The sequence below is a fragment of the Heptranchias perlo genome, chromosome 1 (assembly GCF_035084215.1).
Source record: "Heptranchias perlo isolate sHepPer1 chromosome 1, sHepPer1.hap1, whole genome shotgun sequence".
NCBI lineage: Eukaryota > Metazoa > Chordata > Chondrichthyes > Hexanchiformes > Hexanchidae > Heptranchias > Heptranchias perlo.
In genome coordinates this window covers 182,426,403-182,447,586 of record NC_090325.1, presented here as the reverse complement: position 1 = coordinate 182,447,586, position 21,184 = coordinate 182,426,403, and the positions used below count along the sequence as shown (strand labels likewise).

General features: G+C 40.6%; 1 protein-coding gene across 2 annotated transcripts in view; it reads right to left on the bottom strand.

Annotated features, from left to right (window-relative positions):
* Positions 1 to 21,184, bottom strand: part of stx18 (syntaxin 18) — a 134,444-nt gene that overhangs the window by 26,195 nt on the left and 87,065 nt on the right. Inside the window, exons 3-5 of one of the 2 annotated variants that reach the window (XM_067994347.1) lie at positions 7,844 to 7,959; positions 5,479 to 5,556; positions 808 to 874 (exon numbers count right to left, since the gene is read on the bottom strand). In XM_067994347.1, the coding sequence (XP_067850448.1) occupies positions 808 to 874; positions 5,479 to 5,556; positions 7,844 to 7,959 (261 nt within the window). The remainder of the gene's footprint in view (positions 1 to 807; positions 875 to 5,478; positions 5,557 to 7,843; positions 7,960 to 21,184) is intronic. The other variant, XM_067994348.1, reaches the window with a different exon arrangement.

Genomic DNA, 21,184 nt, shown 5'->3' with positions numbered 1-21,184 from the left:
AAGTAGTTTCTCAGCCAGAGACCATGCTTTGTTAATTACTTTTACACACTCCTAATTCTATCTGGGTAGTCATTTTCAGGTTTGCCATTCTGAGGATTCAATCTGTCCAGCTGTATTAATTTTTTATAAAACAATGAATTGTTTGCGCAGCAGCATTGCATTTATTGATAGACGAATCGTAGACAAACCCAACTTGTGAGAGTGTTGCATCATTTTGTCAGAATAAGCCTATAGGCTACCTGACAAACATAATAAATGATCAAGACTTCTGGATTGAATCACAAAAGTGCCCTTCCGTATGTTTACTGTGTAGAATTACTTTACGATAACTATTATAATCTACACATAACTTCTTTGTGCTAATTGGGAGCCCTCTGCAGATGCTGTCTCGCTGGTCAAGAATGGGGAAAAGAATAGCCCACAGGTGACTTGCTCTCCAAATTTTCCCTCCCTCACTCCACACAGAGTAACATTTAGCTTGGTTTCTGCTCAATGTTCAGACAACAAAGTGACAGCAGGAGCTTGTCATATGAATTCCCTGCCAGAATCTATTTTTTTTTAAATTGAAAGTTTAACTCAAATACTGAGTTATCTCAGAAACATGCCTTTCATGGCACTACAACTAATGACTACCACACTGTTAACAGTGAATGATCAAAGGAAAACCTAAAATAATGCTAGAACAAAGACAACACATTAGTGTGCTATATTGAGGGTGAATTGAACTTTGCAGTCAATATATAGCTTCCCAAATTGCAGACTGTCCTTTAAAGATAAAACTGAGCATTAACATTTTATTGTACTCACAATCTTTTCTTATCCACCACTCGTTTGACTCGAATTGCCCTTTGTTCAGAGTACACTTTACATACATCTGCCAAATTACAAAGACAAAATCCATTAAATCTGAACAAAAAAGGTAATTATTTTTAAATAGCAAGCTTTTTGGGTAAATTTGCAACATCCAGCAACACATACATTTCATTGTTAATGAAGGTCTCAAATAGTACCGCTTCACCAAGTACACTTAAGCACAAAGAATGGACAAATTAGAAATTATGTACGATATATTAAGATTTAAATATCAGCGTTTCAGATTTTGAATTTAAATATATAATAATTGGGGAATGAGATTTCATTTTTTGTGGATTAAAAAAAATTGTTTCCCAGTCCTGTGCAACTCAGCTTTGTCAGCCAAAAAGATGGGCCTGACAAGCAGACCTCCACCAATACTCCTCCACAGTCATGATGTGGAGATGCCGGTGATGGACTGGGGTTGACAATTGTAAACAATTTTACAACACCAAGTTATAGTCCAGCAATTTTATTTTAAATTCACAAGCTTTCGGAGATTTTCTCCTTCCTCAGGCAAATGTTTCAAGATCTCCTTGAAGCCTACGCATTTATACATATTGAACAATACATGGTGTTTACAGACTGCCCCTGCAACTGCCCATTGCCAAGGCAATCACCGTGTTCAGACAGAGAGGTGTTACCTGCAGAACCCCCGAATACACATTCAACAAAAAAACAAACAGGGAAAAAAAAGAGAAAAAAAAACACAGAGAGAGGCAGAAACATCCGGAAGGCAGAGAGAGCCAGCAAATGACCCATTATATTAAAAACAGATAACATTTGTTCGCTGGTGGGGTAACGTGTAGCGTGACATGAACCCAAGATCCCGGTTGAGGCCGTCCTCATGGGTGCGGAACTTGGCTATCAATTTCTGCTCGACGATTTTGCGTTGTCGTGTGTCTCGAAGGCCGCCTTGGAGTACGCTTACCCGAAGGTCGGTGGATGAATGTCCATGACTGCTGAAGTGTTCCCCGACTGGGAGGGAACCCTCCTGTTTGGCGATTGTTGCGCGGTGTCCGTTCATCCGTTGTCGCAGCGTCTGCATGGTCTCGCCAATGTACCATGCTCTGGGGCATCCTTTCCTGCAACGTATGAGGTAGACAACGTTGGCTGAGTCACAGGAGTATGAACCATGCACCTGGTGGGTGGTGTCATCTCGTGTGATGGTGGTATCTGTGTCGATGATCTGGCATGTCTTGCAGAGGTTACCGTGGCAGGGTTGTGTGGCGTCGTGGACGCTGTTCTCTTGAAAGCTAGGTAGTTTGCTGCGAACGATGGTCTGTTTGAGGTTGGGTGGCTGTTTAAAGGCGAGTAGTGGAGGTGTGGGGATGGCCATAGCGAGGTGTTTGTCCTCATTGATGACATGTTGAAGGCTGCGGAGAACATGGCGTAGTTTCTCCGCTCCGGGGAAGTACTGGACGACAAAGGGTACTCTGTTGGTTGCGTCCCGTGTTAGTCTCCTGAGGAGGTCTATGCGATTTTTTGCTGTGGCCCGTCGGAACTGTCGATCGATGAGTCGAGCGTCATATCCCGTTCTTACTAGGGCGTCTTTCAGCGTCTGTAGGTGTCCATCGCGTTCCTCCTCGTCTGAGCAGACCCTGTGTATTCGCAGGGCCTGTCCATAGGGGATGGCCTCTTTGACGTGGTTAGGGTGGAAGCTGGAAAAGTGGAGCATCGTGAGGTTGTCAGTGGGCTTGCGGTAGAGTGAGGTGCTGAGGTGCCCGTCTTTGATGGAGATTCGTGTGTCCAAGAAAGAAACTGATTCTGAGGAGTAGTCCATGGTGAGCTTGATGGTGGGATGGAACTTGTTGATGTTATCGTGTAGTCTCTTTAGTGATTCCTTGCCGTGGGTCCATAGAAAGAAAATGTCGTCGATGTATCTGGTGTATAGTGTTGGTTGGAGGTCTTGTGCAGTGAAGAAGTCCTGCTCGAACTTGTGCATGAAAATGTTGGCGTATTGGGGTGCGAATTTGGTCCCCATGGCTGTTCCGTGTGTTTGGGTAAAGAACTGGTTATCGAAGGTGAAGACATTGTGATCCAGGATGAAGCGGATGAGTTGTAGGATGGCTTCCGGAGATTGGCTGTTGTTGGTGTTGAGTATTGATGCTGTCGCAGCGATGCCGTCATCGTGGGGGATACTGGTGTATAGTGCCGAGACGTCCATCGTGGTGAGAAGTGTTCCTGGTTCAACTGGTCCGTGGGTACTGAGTTTTTGTAGGAAGTCTGTAGTGTCACAGTCAGCCACAGGAGGTAAGTGAAAGTAGCCCCCAAGACTGCTGGACTCCAATTTTCTCTCCTCATGGGAAGTGCCTGGTCTCCCTCTATAATTCCAACAAACTAAATCAAGATTCACCATGTGGGAAATAAAATAGTATATCACCTCATTTTTGTACATTTATTGATCTAGCAAACTACCAAAATGAAAAATTCCATTACATAAAATGTTTCACATTGCAGGACAAATTCAAAGTGACAGGACTCTGAATAAGTAAAGGAGAGTCGGGTTTGCATTCATCATTAAGAGTTTGATCTTTCCCAACAAGATTTTGGGTTGGCTATTCTGTCTAATCAGCTCAGCACTTACTCAGGAGGGGAGAGGGGAAAGTTGTGTTTTTGTATGGAAAATACTATTATGTGTCTCCATTCACACGAAGAGGCAAGACTCCTGTATATATCTTTGTTTTGGAACAAGTAAACTTGCATTTTGATAGCTAGTAAAAATCCTTGATGTTTCACCACACATTGGGGAATGAGGTACTAGAATTGATTACATATAGCAGTATGTCATCAGCATGTAGTCAAATGTTGAATTCTGCTTCTACAACCTGCAGTCAATGGTATCTAAATTCAATTCATAATCATTGATTGGGCAATGGTTATGGTTGGTTCTTGGTGGAAAGATTGTGGATTTTTGGGTGGCAGGGGCGGGGGCGGTGAACAGGAGTATGTTCCTAAAAGCTATTCTCGTAAGTTCAGGGAGTCTGAAGCCCCATTCCATCCAGGCAAATGCCTCTTTTGCATCAAGGGGGAATATCAGAGAGGGTAGTTAGTTCTATTACACTGTTGAAGTACGTTCTGAATCTGGCATTATCCCCTAAATGACATTCCTGTATATCTGGATTGATGACGACTAGCTTAAGGGCATGGCACAAGACTTTTGGTTAATATTTTATAAATCGCTGTAGAGGGAAATGGGTTTGCTCTTTGCCCATGTGTATTGATTTGATTACATATTGAAAATGTCTGGCATAGTACTAGCCTCTGGTAAACAATGAAGCAGCTTCACCAACAATGGCATCAGTTCATGAAATAAAGCTCTATAGAATTCAGCAGGGCATCCACTGGATCCAAGGGATTTCCTAGACTGCAGGTCTTTTACTGGATATTTGGACCTCATTGGACAGAACAGGGTTGGGGGGAGTGGGGGTTGGTGCAGTCACTGTTTGCATTCTGCAAGTGTTGAGGAAGCAAGCGATCTACTGAAAAATACTTAGCATTCCAAGTCGTTCAGCAGGAGGCTGAGATGAACAACAAGACACAGGAGTCTGCCCATTGCTAAGGATTTCAGTGGAGCTGAAAGTAAGTTTGTAACAGTTCTGCTCTGCTTTTTTCATTATAGGATGTGCACAAGAAGCTTTCATGCCTTGTCACCTAATAAGAGGATCATTTTATAGACAAAAGCAAACCTTCCAGTCGCTCCAAAGTGCTAGAAACAGGTCATTTTCTCCAGGAGGCAGTCTGATGATGCAATTATTAGAGATACATATTTTGCTATCCTTTGTTCTGGGTCAATTTCAAAGGGTGGCAGGGTTAGATCTCAGTGTATTCCAGGATACTGAAGTCCTGAGAGACAGCCAGGAAGCTCCATGGGAAGTAAGAATGCAAACCCCATGTAAAGTTTTTGCCAAGTGATTATCTCAGTCTCAGTTTTATTTTTTGAGTGGGGATATGTCCATTTATTACTTTCTATATTCAAGGAGGAATAGCATGTTCTGTATATAACTGTACATTTGCTATTTGTTTTTGCTTACCTATTTGTTGTTAATACATTTGTTCTGTAGTTTATAGACTAAGCCGTGGTCTAATAGCCTGTCTATTCTATCACTTTCCAAAGTCTAGGGAGTCACGAGAGGGCTCACAACATTTCCAGTGATGCAGGTTTATGTTTGGCCCCTGGGTTCACTACATTACCAGATATTGCATGTACAAAGTCAGACTCCAGCTAGTAAGAAGCAAAGGTGCACTTTGTGGGAGTGGTCTTTGAGAATGGACATGAGGAAAATATCTGGGCAAAAAACAAAAATAACACCTTCCCCTTTGTAATTTATCCTGTGTATGACTATCTTTTCTGCACATGTTGACTGCAATTTTGCTACTTTGGCCTGCATTAGAGCACGTTCAGTACACTCCTGTGTTGGTTTCTAGCCAATCTGTTTCAGACTAATTTGGGTTCAGGCACTCTTGGATTCATTGTAGAAATATAGGTGATTAAGTGAAATGTATAATTATCCTTTGTAAGCAATTTAATAAAGACAGTATTTTACGTAGCAAACATTTTTGTAGTGTCTCGTAAAGTCATGAAGCATTTCCCAAGTTCCCAATCAAAATATAAATAAAAATTACTTTTCAGGTAAACGTCAAGCAAATCCAAGACACCTTCCCTGTGTTCCTTCACTTGGGGAGAAATTACATTCCTGTTTGCTGTAACAGAAATAACAAGCCTTTAATGCAAATATTACCCACAATTTTCTGTAACTTATTGTCACATTAAGTCAACAATAACCACATGGGCTATCTTATCACTGAAGAATTTAGGATTTAAACAGTAGTTTAAAATTCACTTAGTTTAGAAGACAGTTAACTGGAAGCATTCATTAGGGACTGACAAATTCTTTCTTACGCATGGAGGTTCTGACAGAAATCCGACACAACCTACCCTACTAAATTATTTCAAGCTTTTTCCATGGAACAGTCAGCTATAAAATCACAGTAAATTATATTTACAGATGAGGGAGTGAAACCAACATTTCTAAATGGCTGCGGTAGAGATATATTGATTGAAGAAATTTAAAATTGTTGAGAATTTAAAATTTCTCCCAAGTTGACTTCAGCTACTCCATACTATCTCAGGAAAAATTCCTAATGGCCTGCAAAGGGTTTGCGGGGGGGGGGGGGGGGGGGGAAGGAAGCAGAATACAAATACCTCCCAAAAATAAAATGCTCATCCAAAACATTCTGTGTGGCTGACCCAAAAAGTTCAATGGTATAATAGAGGAACCAGTACTGCTGAACTCATTCGCTTCACACTTCAGAATTATCTGCTCGAGTACAGAACAATGGATCGTTCAGTATAGGCTTAGTGAAAATAACTTGCAGCTAAGCATAATGTTTATTGATGTGTAAACTGCTAAGTAAGATGCCAATTTATAAAGGGCTAGAGTACCAGATGCAGGAATAATTGGACGTCCACTGTTGTACACAAGAGGCTGCCATTTTATCCTGACTGTGGTCGGATGGAGCTGGACCTATTACATACATGCAGTTGAAAGTGAAAGTGAAGGAAAGTACCATGGGGCAGAAATTGGAACCTCATTGTGCCTGTTTTACAGAGGGCTAATTTTGGGAACCAAAGTCTTGTGCCACAAGGTCGCCTGAATATTGGGTTGTGCCATTTTTCAGGCATCTAGGCCAGCCACCTAAAACATTCGTTAGGCCCCTTGCATATGTTAATGAGTGGCCTACAGCCTATTTTAGGACCCATCAGCCCAACATTGACCGTTTTTAAAACAGGCACGCTGCCTATGGTGCCGGAAGCTCACCCACACAATATTAACGAGGCCCGAGGCACAATTTCGGGCTGGCCTCAGGGCTCCCGGTTGGGATACCGCACACGGAGGCTCGATTATAGGAATTACCACGCCTTCAGAACAGAAACCTAATTGGAGAGATTCAAACAGGGAGTAGTGGGAAAGATGGGCATGGATTTGGGAGGCAACATGTTGTAGAGAACAGGGAGATTGGAGATGGGGCAACAGTCTGCAAAGGCAGAAGGGTGGAGGGTGGGTTTTTCCAGGAAGGTTGTGGGGGTGGGGGGTGGGTGGGGGAGATGAGGAGGACTAAGGGGGTTTAAAGGACAGTTTGAGTTTCAGTGTTGCTATTTTTTTGAATGGAGACATACCTGACTCCAGAGAGAATGTCATAATACAAGTCCTCCAGCTTGAGAATGGGTTCTGACCCCCCAAAAAAGCCACAAGAGGCCAACTTCCAGCATGATGGCTAACTAGATTCAAAGATGGCTGGCTTGTGTGGGAAATAGAAAAGTGGCACAGTAATGTTTTCTTGTGGCTGGGGTAAAGCACAATGCTGGGCAGTACGGTGGGTTTTACTCTGCATTGAACAGTACTACACTGATATGCATATGCGAGGAGCAAAAACCGGGAAACTCTTAGAGGTGTCAAGTTTGGATTTATTGATGCCTTTTGTGGCTGTTCTCAGATTTCTGTTCCTCTTACTTTCAATTTTAATTACACTCTTCTCCTTCCCCCCTCACTACTCCCATACCAAACTATCAACTAAATAGCAATGGGAACTTGCTATTGTGCTTCTGCCAGTGCCACTCTTGAGACAGCAGCCAAGAGTGACTTCAGAACATAAGTCAGGTGTGAAAAAAGGCTGTTTGCTCCTCAAGACGCTTCTTCCACAAAGCACCTATAATCTGCCCTGTCGTGCATTCTACCCCACATACTTAACCACCTGCGGAAAAGTCCTGCAAAATTTCTTTCTCCCCTTTTTTGTTTATTTAGTCAATCTAATAAAAGCAATGCATGGTAACCTATAATAATAAGTTAACAATCAGTACTTGTTTTTAATATTTCTGGGAAAAAATGTTCTCAATCCCAGCTGTGCATTTACAAGAGTTCAACTGCTTTGCCAATTTTTCCAAAAGGATTTGCAGAATTTCACACTAATTCACACCATTTGTCTTTACCTTCTGTCCTCAGCTGTTGAATGGCATCGGAGCATGCTCGCATAAAAATCTGGGCGTCCTGATCAATCTGGTCACGTTCAGTATCTGTCATGCTGGAATACTCTGACATTACGAAGCTAAGAAAAAGAAAACAAGTAATGTTATAAGACAGGATTAAAAAGTGGGAAATAAAAACAGAAAATGCTGGAAACACTCAGCAGGTCAGGCAGCACCCAAAGAGAGAGGGAGGTAGGGTTAACATTTCAAGTCTATATGACAAAAGGTCATCGACCTGAAATGTTAACCCTACGTTTCTCTTTCCACAGATGCTGTCAGGCTGAGACACACAAAGCGTTGCTAGCATTTTCTGTTTTTATTTCAGATTTCCAGCATCTGCAGTACTTTGCCTTTTTGTGTTAAAAAGTGGTTAATTCAGTGATGATATTGAAAATTTGAGACTGAAAACTGGAAATGTCTGGAGATGAGATTTGAAGAAAGGTTCCAACTGAAACATTAGTTTGTCTTTTCTCTCTAGATGCTGACGGACTGACCTGCTGTGTATTCCCACCAATTTGCTTTCTGTTTCTGCTCTTATAGGTATTTAACTAACTTGATGGAGTATTTTGATGAGGTAACAGGGTAAATGAGGGCAATGCAGTTGATGTGGTGTATATGGACTTTTAAAAAGGAGTTCATAAAGTGCCGCATAATAGGCTTGTCATCAAGATTGAAGCCCATGGAATAAAGTGGGTGGTAACAGCATGGATACAAAATTGGCTAAGTAACAGGAAGCAGAGAGTAGTGGTGAACTGTTGTTTTTCAGACTCGAGGGAGATGTACAGGGGTGTTCCCCAGGGATCAGTACTTGGGCCACCGCTTTTCTTGATATATATTAATGACTTGGACTTGGGTGTGTCGGGCACAATTTCCAAATTTGCAGACGACACAAAATTTGCAAGTGTAGTGAACAGTGAGGAGGATAGTGATAGACTTCAAGAGGATATAGAAGAGGCTGGTGAAATGGGCGGACACATGGTAAATGAAATTTAACGTAACTAAATGCGAAGTGATACATTTCGGTAGGAAGAACAAGGAGAGGCAATATGAACTAGAGGGCACAATTCTAAAAGGGGTACAGGAACAGAGAGATCTAGGGGTATATGTGCACAAATCGTTGAAGGTGGCAGGGGAGGTTGAGAAAGCAGTTAAGAAAGCATTCGGGATTCTGGGCTTTATAAATAGAAGCATAGATTACAAATGCAAGCAAGTCATGATGAACCTTTATAAAACATTGGTTCGACCACAACTGGTGTATTGTGTCCAGTTCTGGGCACTGCACTTTAGGAAAGATGTGAAGGCCTTAGAGAGGGTGCAGAAAAGATTTACTAGAATGATTCCAGGGATGAGGGGCTTCAGTTATGCGGATAGACTGGAGAAGCTGGGGCTGTTCTCCTTGGAACAAAGCAGATTTGGTAGAGGTATTTAAAATCATGAAGGGTCTAGACAGAATAGATAGAGAAACTGTTCCCATTGGCTGAAGCGTCAAGAACCAGAGGACATAGATTTACGGTGATTGGCAAAAGAACCAAAAAGGTGACATGAGGAAAAACTTTTTTTTAATACAAATGCAGCAAGCGGTTATAGAAACATAGAAAATAGGAGCAAGAGTAGGCCATTCGGCCCTTAGGGCCTGGTCCGCCATTCAAAATGATCATGGCTGATCGTCTAACTCAGTACCCTGTTCCCGCTTTTTCCCCATATCCCTTGATCCCTTTAGCATTAAGAAATATATCTATCTCCTTCTTGAATACATCGAATGACTTGGCCTGCACTGCCTTCTGTGGTAGAGAACTCCACAGGTTCACCACCCTCTGAGTGAAGAAATTTCTCCTCATCTCTGTTCTAAATGGCATACCCCGTGTCCTGAGACTGTGGCCCCTAGTTCCGGACTCCCCAGCCATCGGGAACATCCTCCCTGCATCTAGTCCTGTTAGAATTTTATATGTTTCCATGAGATTACCTCTCATTCTTCTAAACTCTAGTGAATATAGGCCTAGTCGACCAATCTCTCCTCATACGTCAGTCCTGCCATCCCAGGAATCAGTCTGGTAAACCTTTGTTGCACTCCCTCCATGGCAAGGACACCCTTCCTCAGATAAGGAGCCCAAAACTGCACACAATACTCCAGATGCGGTCTCACCAAGGCCCTGTACAACTGCAGTAAGACATCCCTGCTCCTGTACTCAAATCCTCTTGCAATGAAGGCCAACATACCATTCGCCTTCCTAACTGCTTGCTGCACCTGAATGCTCGCTTCCAGTGACTGGTGTACAAGGACATCCAGGTCTCGTTGCACCTCCCCTTTTCCCAATCTATCACCATTCAGATAATAATCTGTCTTTCTGTTTTTACAACCAAAGTGGATAACCTCACATTTATCCACATTATACTGCATCTGCCATGTTCTTGCCCACTCACCCAACTTGTCTAAATCACATTGGAGCCTCTTTGCATCCTCCTCACAGCTCACATTCCATCCCAGCTTTGTGTCGTCTGCAAACTTGGAAATGTTCCATTTAGTTCCCTCATCCAAATCATTGATATATATTGTGAATAGCTGGGGCCCAAGCACTGATCCCTGCGGTACCCCACTAGTCACTGCCTGCCACTTGGAAAAAGACCCATTTATTCCTACTCTGTTTCCTGTCTGTCAACCAATTCTCAATCCATGCCAGTATATTCCCCCCAATCCCATGTGCTTTAATTTTGCACATTAACCTCTTGTGTGGGACCTTATCAAAAGCCTTCTGAAAATCCAAGTACACCACATCCACTGGCTCTCCCCTATCTATTCTACTAGTTACATCCTCAAAAAACTCCAGTAGATTTGTTAAGCATGATTGCCCATTCATAAACCCATGCTGACTTTGTCCAATCCCGTTAAGGCCCTCAAACCTATTACACAAGAATCTAATAACGTTATTTTCCAAATTTTGGCCAGTTATAATCAATGCCAACATTTGGTCACCAATCCTAACCTTTAGTGACGCAATGAAAATTATAAACAACCTACCACGAGAAGCACAGCTCACTTTTTTGATCATCAATAAGTAGTTTGATTTTGCCTGTGAGAAACTGTTAAGCATTTGTAACTTCATTCTGAAAACGACTTTTGCAAAGATATTTCTGACTGATTTTAAATAACCTCCAGCAAGATTGAACAAGTTGGTGACCAAAATCAGGTAGTCTTTGAAATACAAGTTTCAATCACTTCTAATTGATTGTATGTAATTGCCAACTCCAATTGCACATTTTGGAAAAAAGTAAACCTGTAAAACTAAGTGTCATTCCAAAACAATGTTGTTATGTATTACAGTTCAGTGGTTCCAATTGTTTGTGTTGTTCTTACAGATGTTTTACTTCAAATTTCCAGTCCTCTTCTCTGTGAGACCCACCTCTTATGCTTTTTATCCCTCCCAACAGGCTTCTCTCCACGCAACTACCTTTACTTGGCCCAATGCACGCTGACATAGTCAATGGTCCCCTTTCCTCAGACTCCGTCCTTCCCTCTCCCTTCTTCAAAAGCACTCCTCGAGCGCTTTTTAAAAATTATTTGTTCATGGGATGTGGGCGTCGTTGCTTCCCAAAGTATCGCCCTACAGCAAACCTCCCCTTCCTCTTTAAGGCCCTTGAACTTATCACCATCCAGCTTCATGCTCATCTCTTCTTGTACAAATTCCTTCAGTCCAGTTTCTGTCCTACCCACTTCCTTAGCCATTCATCAATGATTGCAACCTCGGTGTGCTCTCCCTTTGTGTCTCCCTTCTCCCCTATTTTCTCTGTCCTTACTTTCCTCTCACAATGCATCTCAAAATCCTTGTATGGGTCTACAAATCACTCCACAATTTCACTCCTCCCTATATCTGCAACTTCCTCCAGTCCCATGTACCAATGTTTGCCCTCTGCGTTCCTTGCATGCCTCCTTTTTCTGCTCCACCATTGGTTACAACCTTCAGTCAATTTAGCCCTACATTCTGGAAGGTTTTACAATTTAAAAAAAAATTTCAATGGAGAATTTTTATAGCCCAAAGTCAATTGGAGGCCCATTGTGATGTTTGAAATGAGTGTTTTAAATACTTACAAAGTAGATCTATAATGTGTAATACTGGAAAGAGGATATGGCAGATCAAGTAGAAAGTGACAACCAAGTAATCATCTAGACACCCATTATTTTAGTACAGAGTCATTGTGATTGCACACCTATTAGGTTATAGCTTGATTAGCTACTGTACTGTTTGAAGTTTAAACAGCATTTTAAGAAAATGGACCCCACAGAGATTTACCTGCTCACTAACCAGTTAGATTGCCAGATTTGTGATAACCATCTAGAAGTATTTAGTCCTGTAACATGGCTGAGTGAGCAGGTTATTGTAGCAGAATAATAATTTGGAAAGGTAAAAAAAAACGCTTGATTAGTATGTATTGATTTTAGCACAAACTTGCAGTGAAGACATTGAAACAGTTTGAAGGTCACAATACATTAATTATGCCTTTTGAGTATGTCACAGAAAATCAACAATGCTCCATAGACACAGTGGAACACAGAGACAACGGAGTAATTATGGTGCTGTTACGTAGCTCCATTTTAACCTTCTGCCCTAGGGGAAGGAGACTATTGTGATGAAATCAATGTCTGATTTTCATTATAAACATTTTGAGCTTTCTCATTTTGCCTGAGAAACCCAGCACTAGAGAAAAAGATTTCCTCTGGTAGAAATTTGACTTGTGTTTACCAACACAAACAAGGATGCAGCCACAGAGACATTTGAACACCACCGTTGCAGCTGAAGAAACTTTAGTACAGTTTATATTCGAATATACCTAGTGAATTACTGCACACTTTTTCCTTCTCTACAAATTTACATATAACAAGCATCCCTACATAACACACACACCTTTTTGGAGCACAAAACACAGAATAGCGATATTATAATTCAACTAACGTTTGCAAATAAAATTTACACAGTACAATCTAGGGCTGTATGTTTTTAAACAAGGTACACTGATTGTGCAGAGTTTGTGAAGTCAGGAAAACCCTGTAAGATCTATCAATAATACTTTACTGTTTTACACTGTAATTTAGGAAACATTGATCAATTTTGAAGGCCCTCCCCTTACTTACTTATAGAACTTCACAGTATCTGTGCAGTTGTGGAAAACATTGGCTCAAGCATCAGCTGCAGGTTTTTAAAAATGTGTTCATGTGATGTGTCCAATACTGGCAGGGCCACATTTATGGCCCATCCCTAGTTGCCCTGAGAAAGTGGTGGTGCACCTTTCCTTGAACTGCTGTGGTCCTTGTGGTAATGGTTTTAGGTAGGAAATTCCAAGAACTGGACCCAGTGATGATGAAGGAACAGCAGTCCATGCCCAAATAAGGATGGTGTGCGACTTGGAAGGGAACTTGCAAGTGTTCCCATGATATTACCACTCTTGTTGTAACCTCTACCACCTAAAACCAAGATCTCATCATTACCTGTTTGACCACAACAACTCAACCTAACCTGCAGCAAAACCATCCTCTGAGGAATCTTCTTATGATTCTTCAGAGTAGGATTCAGTTTCATACGGTGTTTCTCAGTGATCACAGATTTTGAAAATCCTTTGGCACTGGCAAGTGGTTAGGAATCTCTGTTCTAATCAGCCTCTGTTTCACACAATTCAGCTAAGGCAGTCTTCCTCACTTTGCCACTTCTGATGAAGGTTTGTATCCATTCATACATTTAAATTACCTATTAACTGTTCTAAGCAGGATAGCGGTGGTGAAGGATAGAATACTAGAGCCTGGTTCTTTAGTAGCTTCAAAGCCTTTATTCACAGAGCTCCACATTACGCACACCCCACACCCTAGATCAGCTCTCTTATATATGGATACAAGAGAGCCCCCAATTGATACACCCCACCCGAATACAATTAACACTAATTGATATAAATCATATAGATACAATTAACATTAATGCCCTGATAGCATCTTTGAACAGTCCTAGCAATTGCAATATCTAGCAGCTAAAGAAGCTTGCTTAGCCACTCTAGGTATCACAGATAGTGTACGATTGTTTACTGTGGCACACTTTTAGCACTGTTCAGATTGTAAGTTGTAGAACCAAGATCCAACAGAGCTCTGGGATTAAAAATTCCCCTCCCCCCACCTTTATGCGACACTACACCACACCACTTGATCCACTCTTCCATTGGGATTCCATCATTCCGCTTTTCTTGCTGACCGTAACATCACCATTCTTAGGGTAATTTGTCATGCAGTGTAGTTTTTCATTCAAAAACAACCATCAGTTCAACTTACTTCCATTACCTACACAAGCCAGCTCCAGTTAAATTGGCCTGTTCGTGACCATGTGGTACCACCAATGTGGACTATTTTCCTTCATCATTTTGGGTTCTGGTTTCTGTTTTCAATGTTCATTGTAACTTCATTGGTGCTTCTAATGTTTTGCAGATCGGCACCTTTCTCATAGCCCTGAAAGCTGGGTGCCATTTCTAGGAGTTCAGGTGACAAGGCTTGGCTTCCTGGTGTAAAGATGCATATACTCAACCTATTCCTGTTCATAAATATGAACCTGCCATAGCAGATTGTGGGGCTTATAGCTGAACTTAGCCAGCTTTCCCATTGTAAAATTTAATAGATACATGTTGATATCACGAGATTGAGATGTCCAAAAATCAGACACGGTCTGAGTTTATTAAACCCCCTCACCATCAATCTGTGAAAAATAGCAGGAGTAGGGTTTTCATTGTGTGTAAAGTTAACTTATGAACAAGATGTGATTGTCAGGCTGTTATTGGAAATAATCTATTCATTCCTTATTTAAATAAACAAAATATATTACACAAGAAACAAATTTCAATACATCTGCACCTTACCAACTATTACCCACAAACACTTTAAGCTATCAATGTAATGAATTTAGTTCTGAGGTGTTAAGTAAAACGCTCCAGAATATGCAGAGGCAGGTTTACAAACCAGCTAACACCCTTGTTAAAAATATATCCCCTCCCTTTTTTAAAAAAAAACTTTTATTTCCCATTACTTTTGTTAATGTTTGGGCAAACAGTCTGATGGCAGTTCCTGTAAGTAGACCATGCACTTCACTGTATGAAACAACTATCTTTCACTCTCTGCTGTACTGAATTAGTGTAGACCAAGTTTATGAATTACCCCTTTTAGCATAATTATGCGCATAGGAATTTACGTAGGATTTCCAATGCATGTCCTGTGAATTCAGAAGTTTGGAAAATATCATACAAGATAAAATTACTGATTGAATTTATTTACAATTCAGCGATTTACAGAGCAAAAATATCAGATAGTATACAACACAATAACTACAATACATACAACTCGGGTAACTTTTTTGTTTATAAGAGTCAATTGTTTACTCATTTCCTTTTGCCAAACTCTTGATTTGACAGTCTCCATCATTTCCAGAGCTTGGCAGAAGGAATTTGGAGAGTAGCTGCTTCATGAACCCAATATATTGAACAAAGGCAGTACTGCTAAGGACTGAAATACTCTCGTATTTCACGTTTTACTTCTTTGATGTAAAAGCAGTATCTTTGACGACTGCAAAGCAAACATAATTTTGGACGTCTTAGGATACAATGGGAAGATGGCCAATGATAATCATATCCATATCACAAACAGTCTATTTTGTTACACTGCTAATAGTGCAAACTCAATGTCCCATTGAGATTAAAATACAATATTACAAAGATTAAACTAGAGACAGCTGAAAACCCCCTTTACAACACACTGGTACAACTCACAGTAGAGCTGTCAAAGTGTTAATAGGTTGTTGACACCTTTGAGATTCTCATCAGCATTTTAGGCACACTGCATGCTTCAGAGCCTCTTTATCTTCACTAACATTCAAAAATAATTCACAGACATATCACCACAAAGCAGCCGTTTCACTTTGCAATTAAGTTTAAGGAATCTTTTGCTGGATTACCAAACTTTTAAAAAGGTATATAAGCGTAAAAGGTCAAAACTTCTATTTTGTCTGCGCTGCCTGAAAGGGTGGTGGAAGCAGATTCAATAACAACTTTCAAAAGGCAATTGGATAAATACTTGAAGAGGAAAAATTTGTAGGGCTGTGGGGAAAGTGCAGGGGAATGGGACTAGTTGGATAGCTCTTCCAAAGAGCTGGCACAAGCATGCTGGGCCGGACGGCCTCCTTCTGTGCTGTATCATTCTATGATTGTCACATTATATTCTCAGCCTGTCATCACACACTATTCTCCGAAAGAGGCTAGAAAGGCAAGCTAATATGCTGTTCCATCAGGACCACTTTCTAGGTGCCCCTTTATACCCTGATAAACTATCTCATACCATTTCTGCACCAAAGGCATCCTATATAAATTATATCTTTGATATTACATATTTCATTACCATTAATTAGAAAGGTTTGATTATATGCAGCTTTTTGTAGCCTATACTACCACACTAGAAACATATTAGAAAAGATTTTTATGCAGATGTTATGCTAAAACAAATCTGCTTACTTTGAACACGGTACAAAAAGGTTAAGAGTTTTGAATGGCATTAAAGCAAAAAAAAGCACACAAGAAAGAATATGAATTTTCAGTAATGTCTGCTGATTATTCCATTTGATTTCGCTCCCTGACAAAAAAGATGCTTTTTGTCTATATTACTGTATTAAGACAATTATCGTTCTCCAAACTGACAGAACTAGGCTTAACACCGCCAATCATTCATCTTCTCACTCATTTCTATGAGGTGTTATATAGTTCCACTTTATAGCCTTGGGTGCTGTGAACAGTAACATATGCCTTGGCGTCAAAAAATATCAAGCAGCGAACTAGCCTACAAAACCAAAAAAAGGAACTGCAGAGCTGCACTTACCATATTATGTTGATAACACTTTTGTGCGTCAGAAAACCCCAACCTGGATTAGTGGATGTAGTATTTTAAATCAGTAGGATGGGATTAAACAAATAAAAATCATGTATCCTCTATATATTCTTAGTGAACTAGGGTTTCCATAACCTGAAGCTAAAGCTGTACCATATGTGCAAAGATCCAAAAAAGTCCATAATTCAGCAAACTTGACCTATTGATTCTTTATATTTATTAAAAAAACTGAAGTACTGGAAAGATTTTCTTACAGTTACACCAAAGCAATCATTAGAGATACTCTGTATGGCCAGATGGACAGAGAAGGGGTTATTAGAGACTTTTAACATGGCTTTTGGGAAAGGTCATGTTTTACCAACCTGTTATTTTTTGAGATTACTAGGTTGGTGGATGAAGGTAGCAGAGTAGATGAGGTATACTTTCAAAAAGCTTTTGACAAGGTGCCACACTGTAGATTACTTTATAAAATAGAGTCCTGTGGGATTGCAGGCCAGATTATGGGTTGGATAAAGAATTGGTTGCGTTCTCGTAGGCAGAGAATTGTTATTAATGGTAGTGGTTCTGCGTGAGAAGCGGTTACTAGTGAAGTCCCATGGGGATCAGTGTTAGGACCATTGCTCTTCACCATCTACATTAATAGAAAGAGCGAGCTTGAATTTTTGTAGTGCCTTTCATGTCCTCACAGCCAATGAAGTACTTTTTAAAATGTAGTCACTGTTGTAATATAGGGAAACACGGCAACAAGGTCCCACAAGCCTTAGTGAAATAAATGACCTGGTAATCTGTCTTTAGTGATGTTAGTCGAGGGGTAAATGTTGGGCAGGACACCGGGAGCATTCTTACGTCCATCCGAGAGCACAGACAGGGCCCCAGTTTAACTTCTTATCTGAAAGACAGCATTGTCTCCGTACTGCACTGAGTGTCAGTCTAGATTATGTGTTCAAGTACCTGCAAGAGTGCTACTACTGAGCCAAGGCTAAACTGGATGTAGGCAATGAGGAAACTGTCTGCAAGTTCGTGGGTGACACCAAGATTTGTGCTAGTGTTAGAACATTGGATGGGAAAAATAGTACAAGTCGATCTCGATGAGATGGGCCCACATCTGACGGATGACCATTAATGTACATAAATGCAGTGCTATGCACTTGGGTAGGGCTAATGCCAAGCACATGTATACAATGTAGGATTCTGAACTGAAGTTCATTGAGAGGGAAAGAGGCCTAGGTGTTATAGTGGGTGAGTCTGCAAATGTTCATGACCAGGCTATAGCAAAAGCAAATAGAGAATTAGAATGCACTGTCAGGATGATCCAATAGAAAATAAAAAGTACTGTAGTATCTTTGTAAAAGACCTTGGCTAGGCCGTATATAAAATATTGTATCTAGTTTTGGTTTCTCACATGGTGGGTGATTTAGAAGCCCTGGAAAAGGTTCAGAGGTGGACCACAAAATTGATACCTAGTTTAAAAGTCCTTAGCTGTTACAGAACTGTTGAAATTGAGAGGCTGTAAGCAGAGCGGCAATGAAAAAAAATAGCAAAATAAAATCTGGTGAATCATCACACCCAAAATAAGCCTTCGTTCCCTCCATCCCTTATTTTTGAGAGCACTATTCTGGTAACAATTTCATGCCATACTTCTGATTACCATTGTTGAATTTTTATTTCTGTTTAATTTGCTTTAACTTATTCCTGGCTCTCCCCTCCCTGCCCATTAATTTTTAATTACTGTATGTTAACTCACGTTTTATTGCTTTTGTATTCCAATTTGTTCCTTTTCTTTCCTCAAAGACCTACTAGTTTGAATCAGGCCGATTCCCAGAGCAGGAGAGCATTGAGGGGTATGTGTTTGATGTAGAACAATGGAAAAAATGGTCTCATTGAATCCTGAAAATGGACCTAGCTAACAGGCCAAACTGGATTAGCTAAATTGCTTTTGCACTTTAACACTATCATGCTGTAGTATACTAGCCTGCAATGACCTCAAAACAGAAACAGCTTGATAATTCAAGTGCAATCAATGAAGTGCAGTAGTTAATTTTTGAAGATTTATAAATCCTGAATGACCACCTGTTTATGGTTCTTGTCTACATTTCTACTAAACATGCTTCAGTCACATCATCTTTATAAACAACAATGCCAATTTCCAATGATGATTCCCATTTAGACATTACTGATAATTTGCTTAGATTTGATTCTGTACGTCATCCTGAATTGGATACTTTTTGCTTATATTTTGTCATTCAGCACAGAATCATTCTTACAGTTTGGCACTCAACTTTAACCAAATGTGCAGATTAATTACAGATAATCCTAAATGTTTACAAGATCACCAGACAGTTATGGATGAGGATGACCAACCCACCCGTCTAAATTCATCCATCCAGAAAGATCCTGAAGGCACCCCATTGCTGTACCTAAATGTTTCTTAAATGCTTCCAGGGTTTTTGCCTCCTCTATTCTATCTGGAAATCTATTCCATACATTGATCACTCTTGATGTGAAGCATTTCCTGATATCAGTCCTAAATTTATCCATTACTAATTTAAACCTCTGTCCCCTTGTCCCATTCTCAATTTAATTTAAAGGAATATTCCTGATTTACCTTTTCCATTCCCTTAACTATCTTACATACCTCTAAGATTCCTCCTTTCCAGTCTGAAAAGTTCAAGTTTATCTAGTCTTTCCTCATAACTCAGACTGATACTTCAGGATACATTCAAAACTTCAACTTTAGTGTCGCTATTAAGTGGTGCCCATTCTCTAAATGTTTAAATTTGAATTGCTGAGAGAGGTACTCTGTCCATGCATGTAATCATATATGCATAGAGCTATCCCCTGAACAAAAGAATTGGAATTCCAGCCAGGCAGTATGCCACATTTCAAGATTTTTTGGAGCATTTTTATATAAGTTTTTAACAAAAGGGACCTAGATGAAAGGTGGATAATATGCTAAATGGAAGTTGTTTTCCCCAGAGCCTACCAGAGCACAGCCCGCCAAGGTGTTGGATTAGAGCATTGAAAGGAGCAGGTGGGGACGCCCAGTGCTTAGGAGGCAGTGAGGAGAACTGGAAGTGGGAGCAATAATGAGTGATTGGGTGTAAGAATACTTAGGGTCCGAGAACACTTTGCGGGTGGTCAATAAAGCATGGGTGCACCCAAGGGAGGACTTATGAGGTTGGGGCTCTGGAAGAATTGGGGACTGGTCTGTGACAGGGCGGGGGAGAGGGAGAGTTGGCTTAGGAACACTGGAGGAAGATTGGGTCATTGGAGCACTGAAGAAGCAGGGAACACAGAAAGATATAGAATGGAAGCACTGAAGTTGGTATGGTGACAAGAACTACTGAAGGGTGGAATCTGTCCACGGCACATGGCCAGGAAGTCAAGACAGGCAGTAGGGCAACTGAGCCAGCAGGCTGGGAAGCACTCAAGCAAGTGACGAAAGTTGTCTAAATCTCGGGCACTTATTTTTTTAACCTCAGCTGTTATCAGGGCTACATGGGTGCATAATTTTGTTGTCCAGTAACTGGCATAGGAGATGAGGCATAGTGGCAATGTATTCAATTGTTTTTTTGGTGTAAGAGCACAGGGAGGCTTATACATTGGGAAATTAAAACATAGCTGGAGTCGTATTCCTGAGAAGAATAAGGAAAGTGAATGGGGGAATGAGAACAGTCTGTCTCCAGAGTAAGTAAATAAACACGATACTGCTTTAGTAAATATCAGAGTTTAATTGTAGCTTGGCCAGGGAACTTTCCAGATTAAAAATTGCTGGTCAGTTTCGGAGCACCTAATATGTTAAGACTGTTTTTCATCTGTCATGAAATGTGACGTTTGCACACGCTGACGTACACTTTTTAATATATTACTATTGGATTTCCTGCCGCATTGCTCATGGCAGGTCAGATGATATGCTGTTTTATAATGGCCATGTTATACTACTTAATGCAGAATGTACTATTCTGCTGTTGAGGTGAAGCTGTGTCCTTTCAAGGCCACAGAGGCTAACTACCATTAAGTAAACACTGGGTGAGATCAGAGTTTAATTGCTTTTCTAGCTGTAGGTTACAAACCTGGCTTGTTTCTCTTTTTTTTAAAACTGTGATTGGCAAGATCACTCAAAGGTTGCAGATTGTAGCTCCTGGGTCGAATGACTGTCTTTGTTTTGAAGTGTGATTGGTAAGGTTACTTAGAAGTTACAAACCTTGTGACTCCGGTGTATGCCTTCGTTTCTATAATTTAAATAAAAAATGTGACAGAAATTTGAGCTTGCCATTTGAAGTATGTCAGATAGGATATGCATGCTAGGTGAACCATTTTATAATACATATTATTTGCACACACACACATAGATAGATGAGAGAGAGAGATACACAGAGACAGAGAGGGAGATGGATAAAGATAGATTAAAT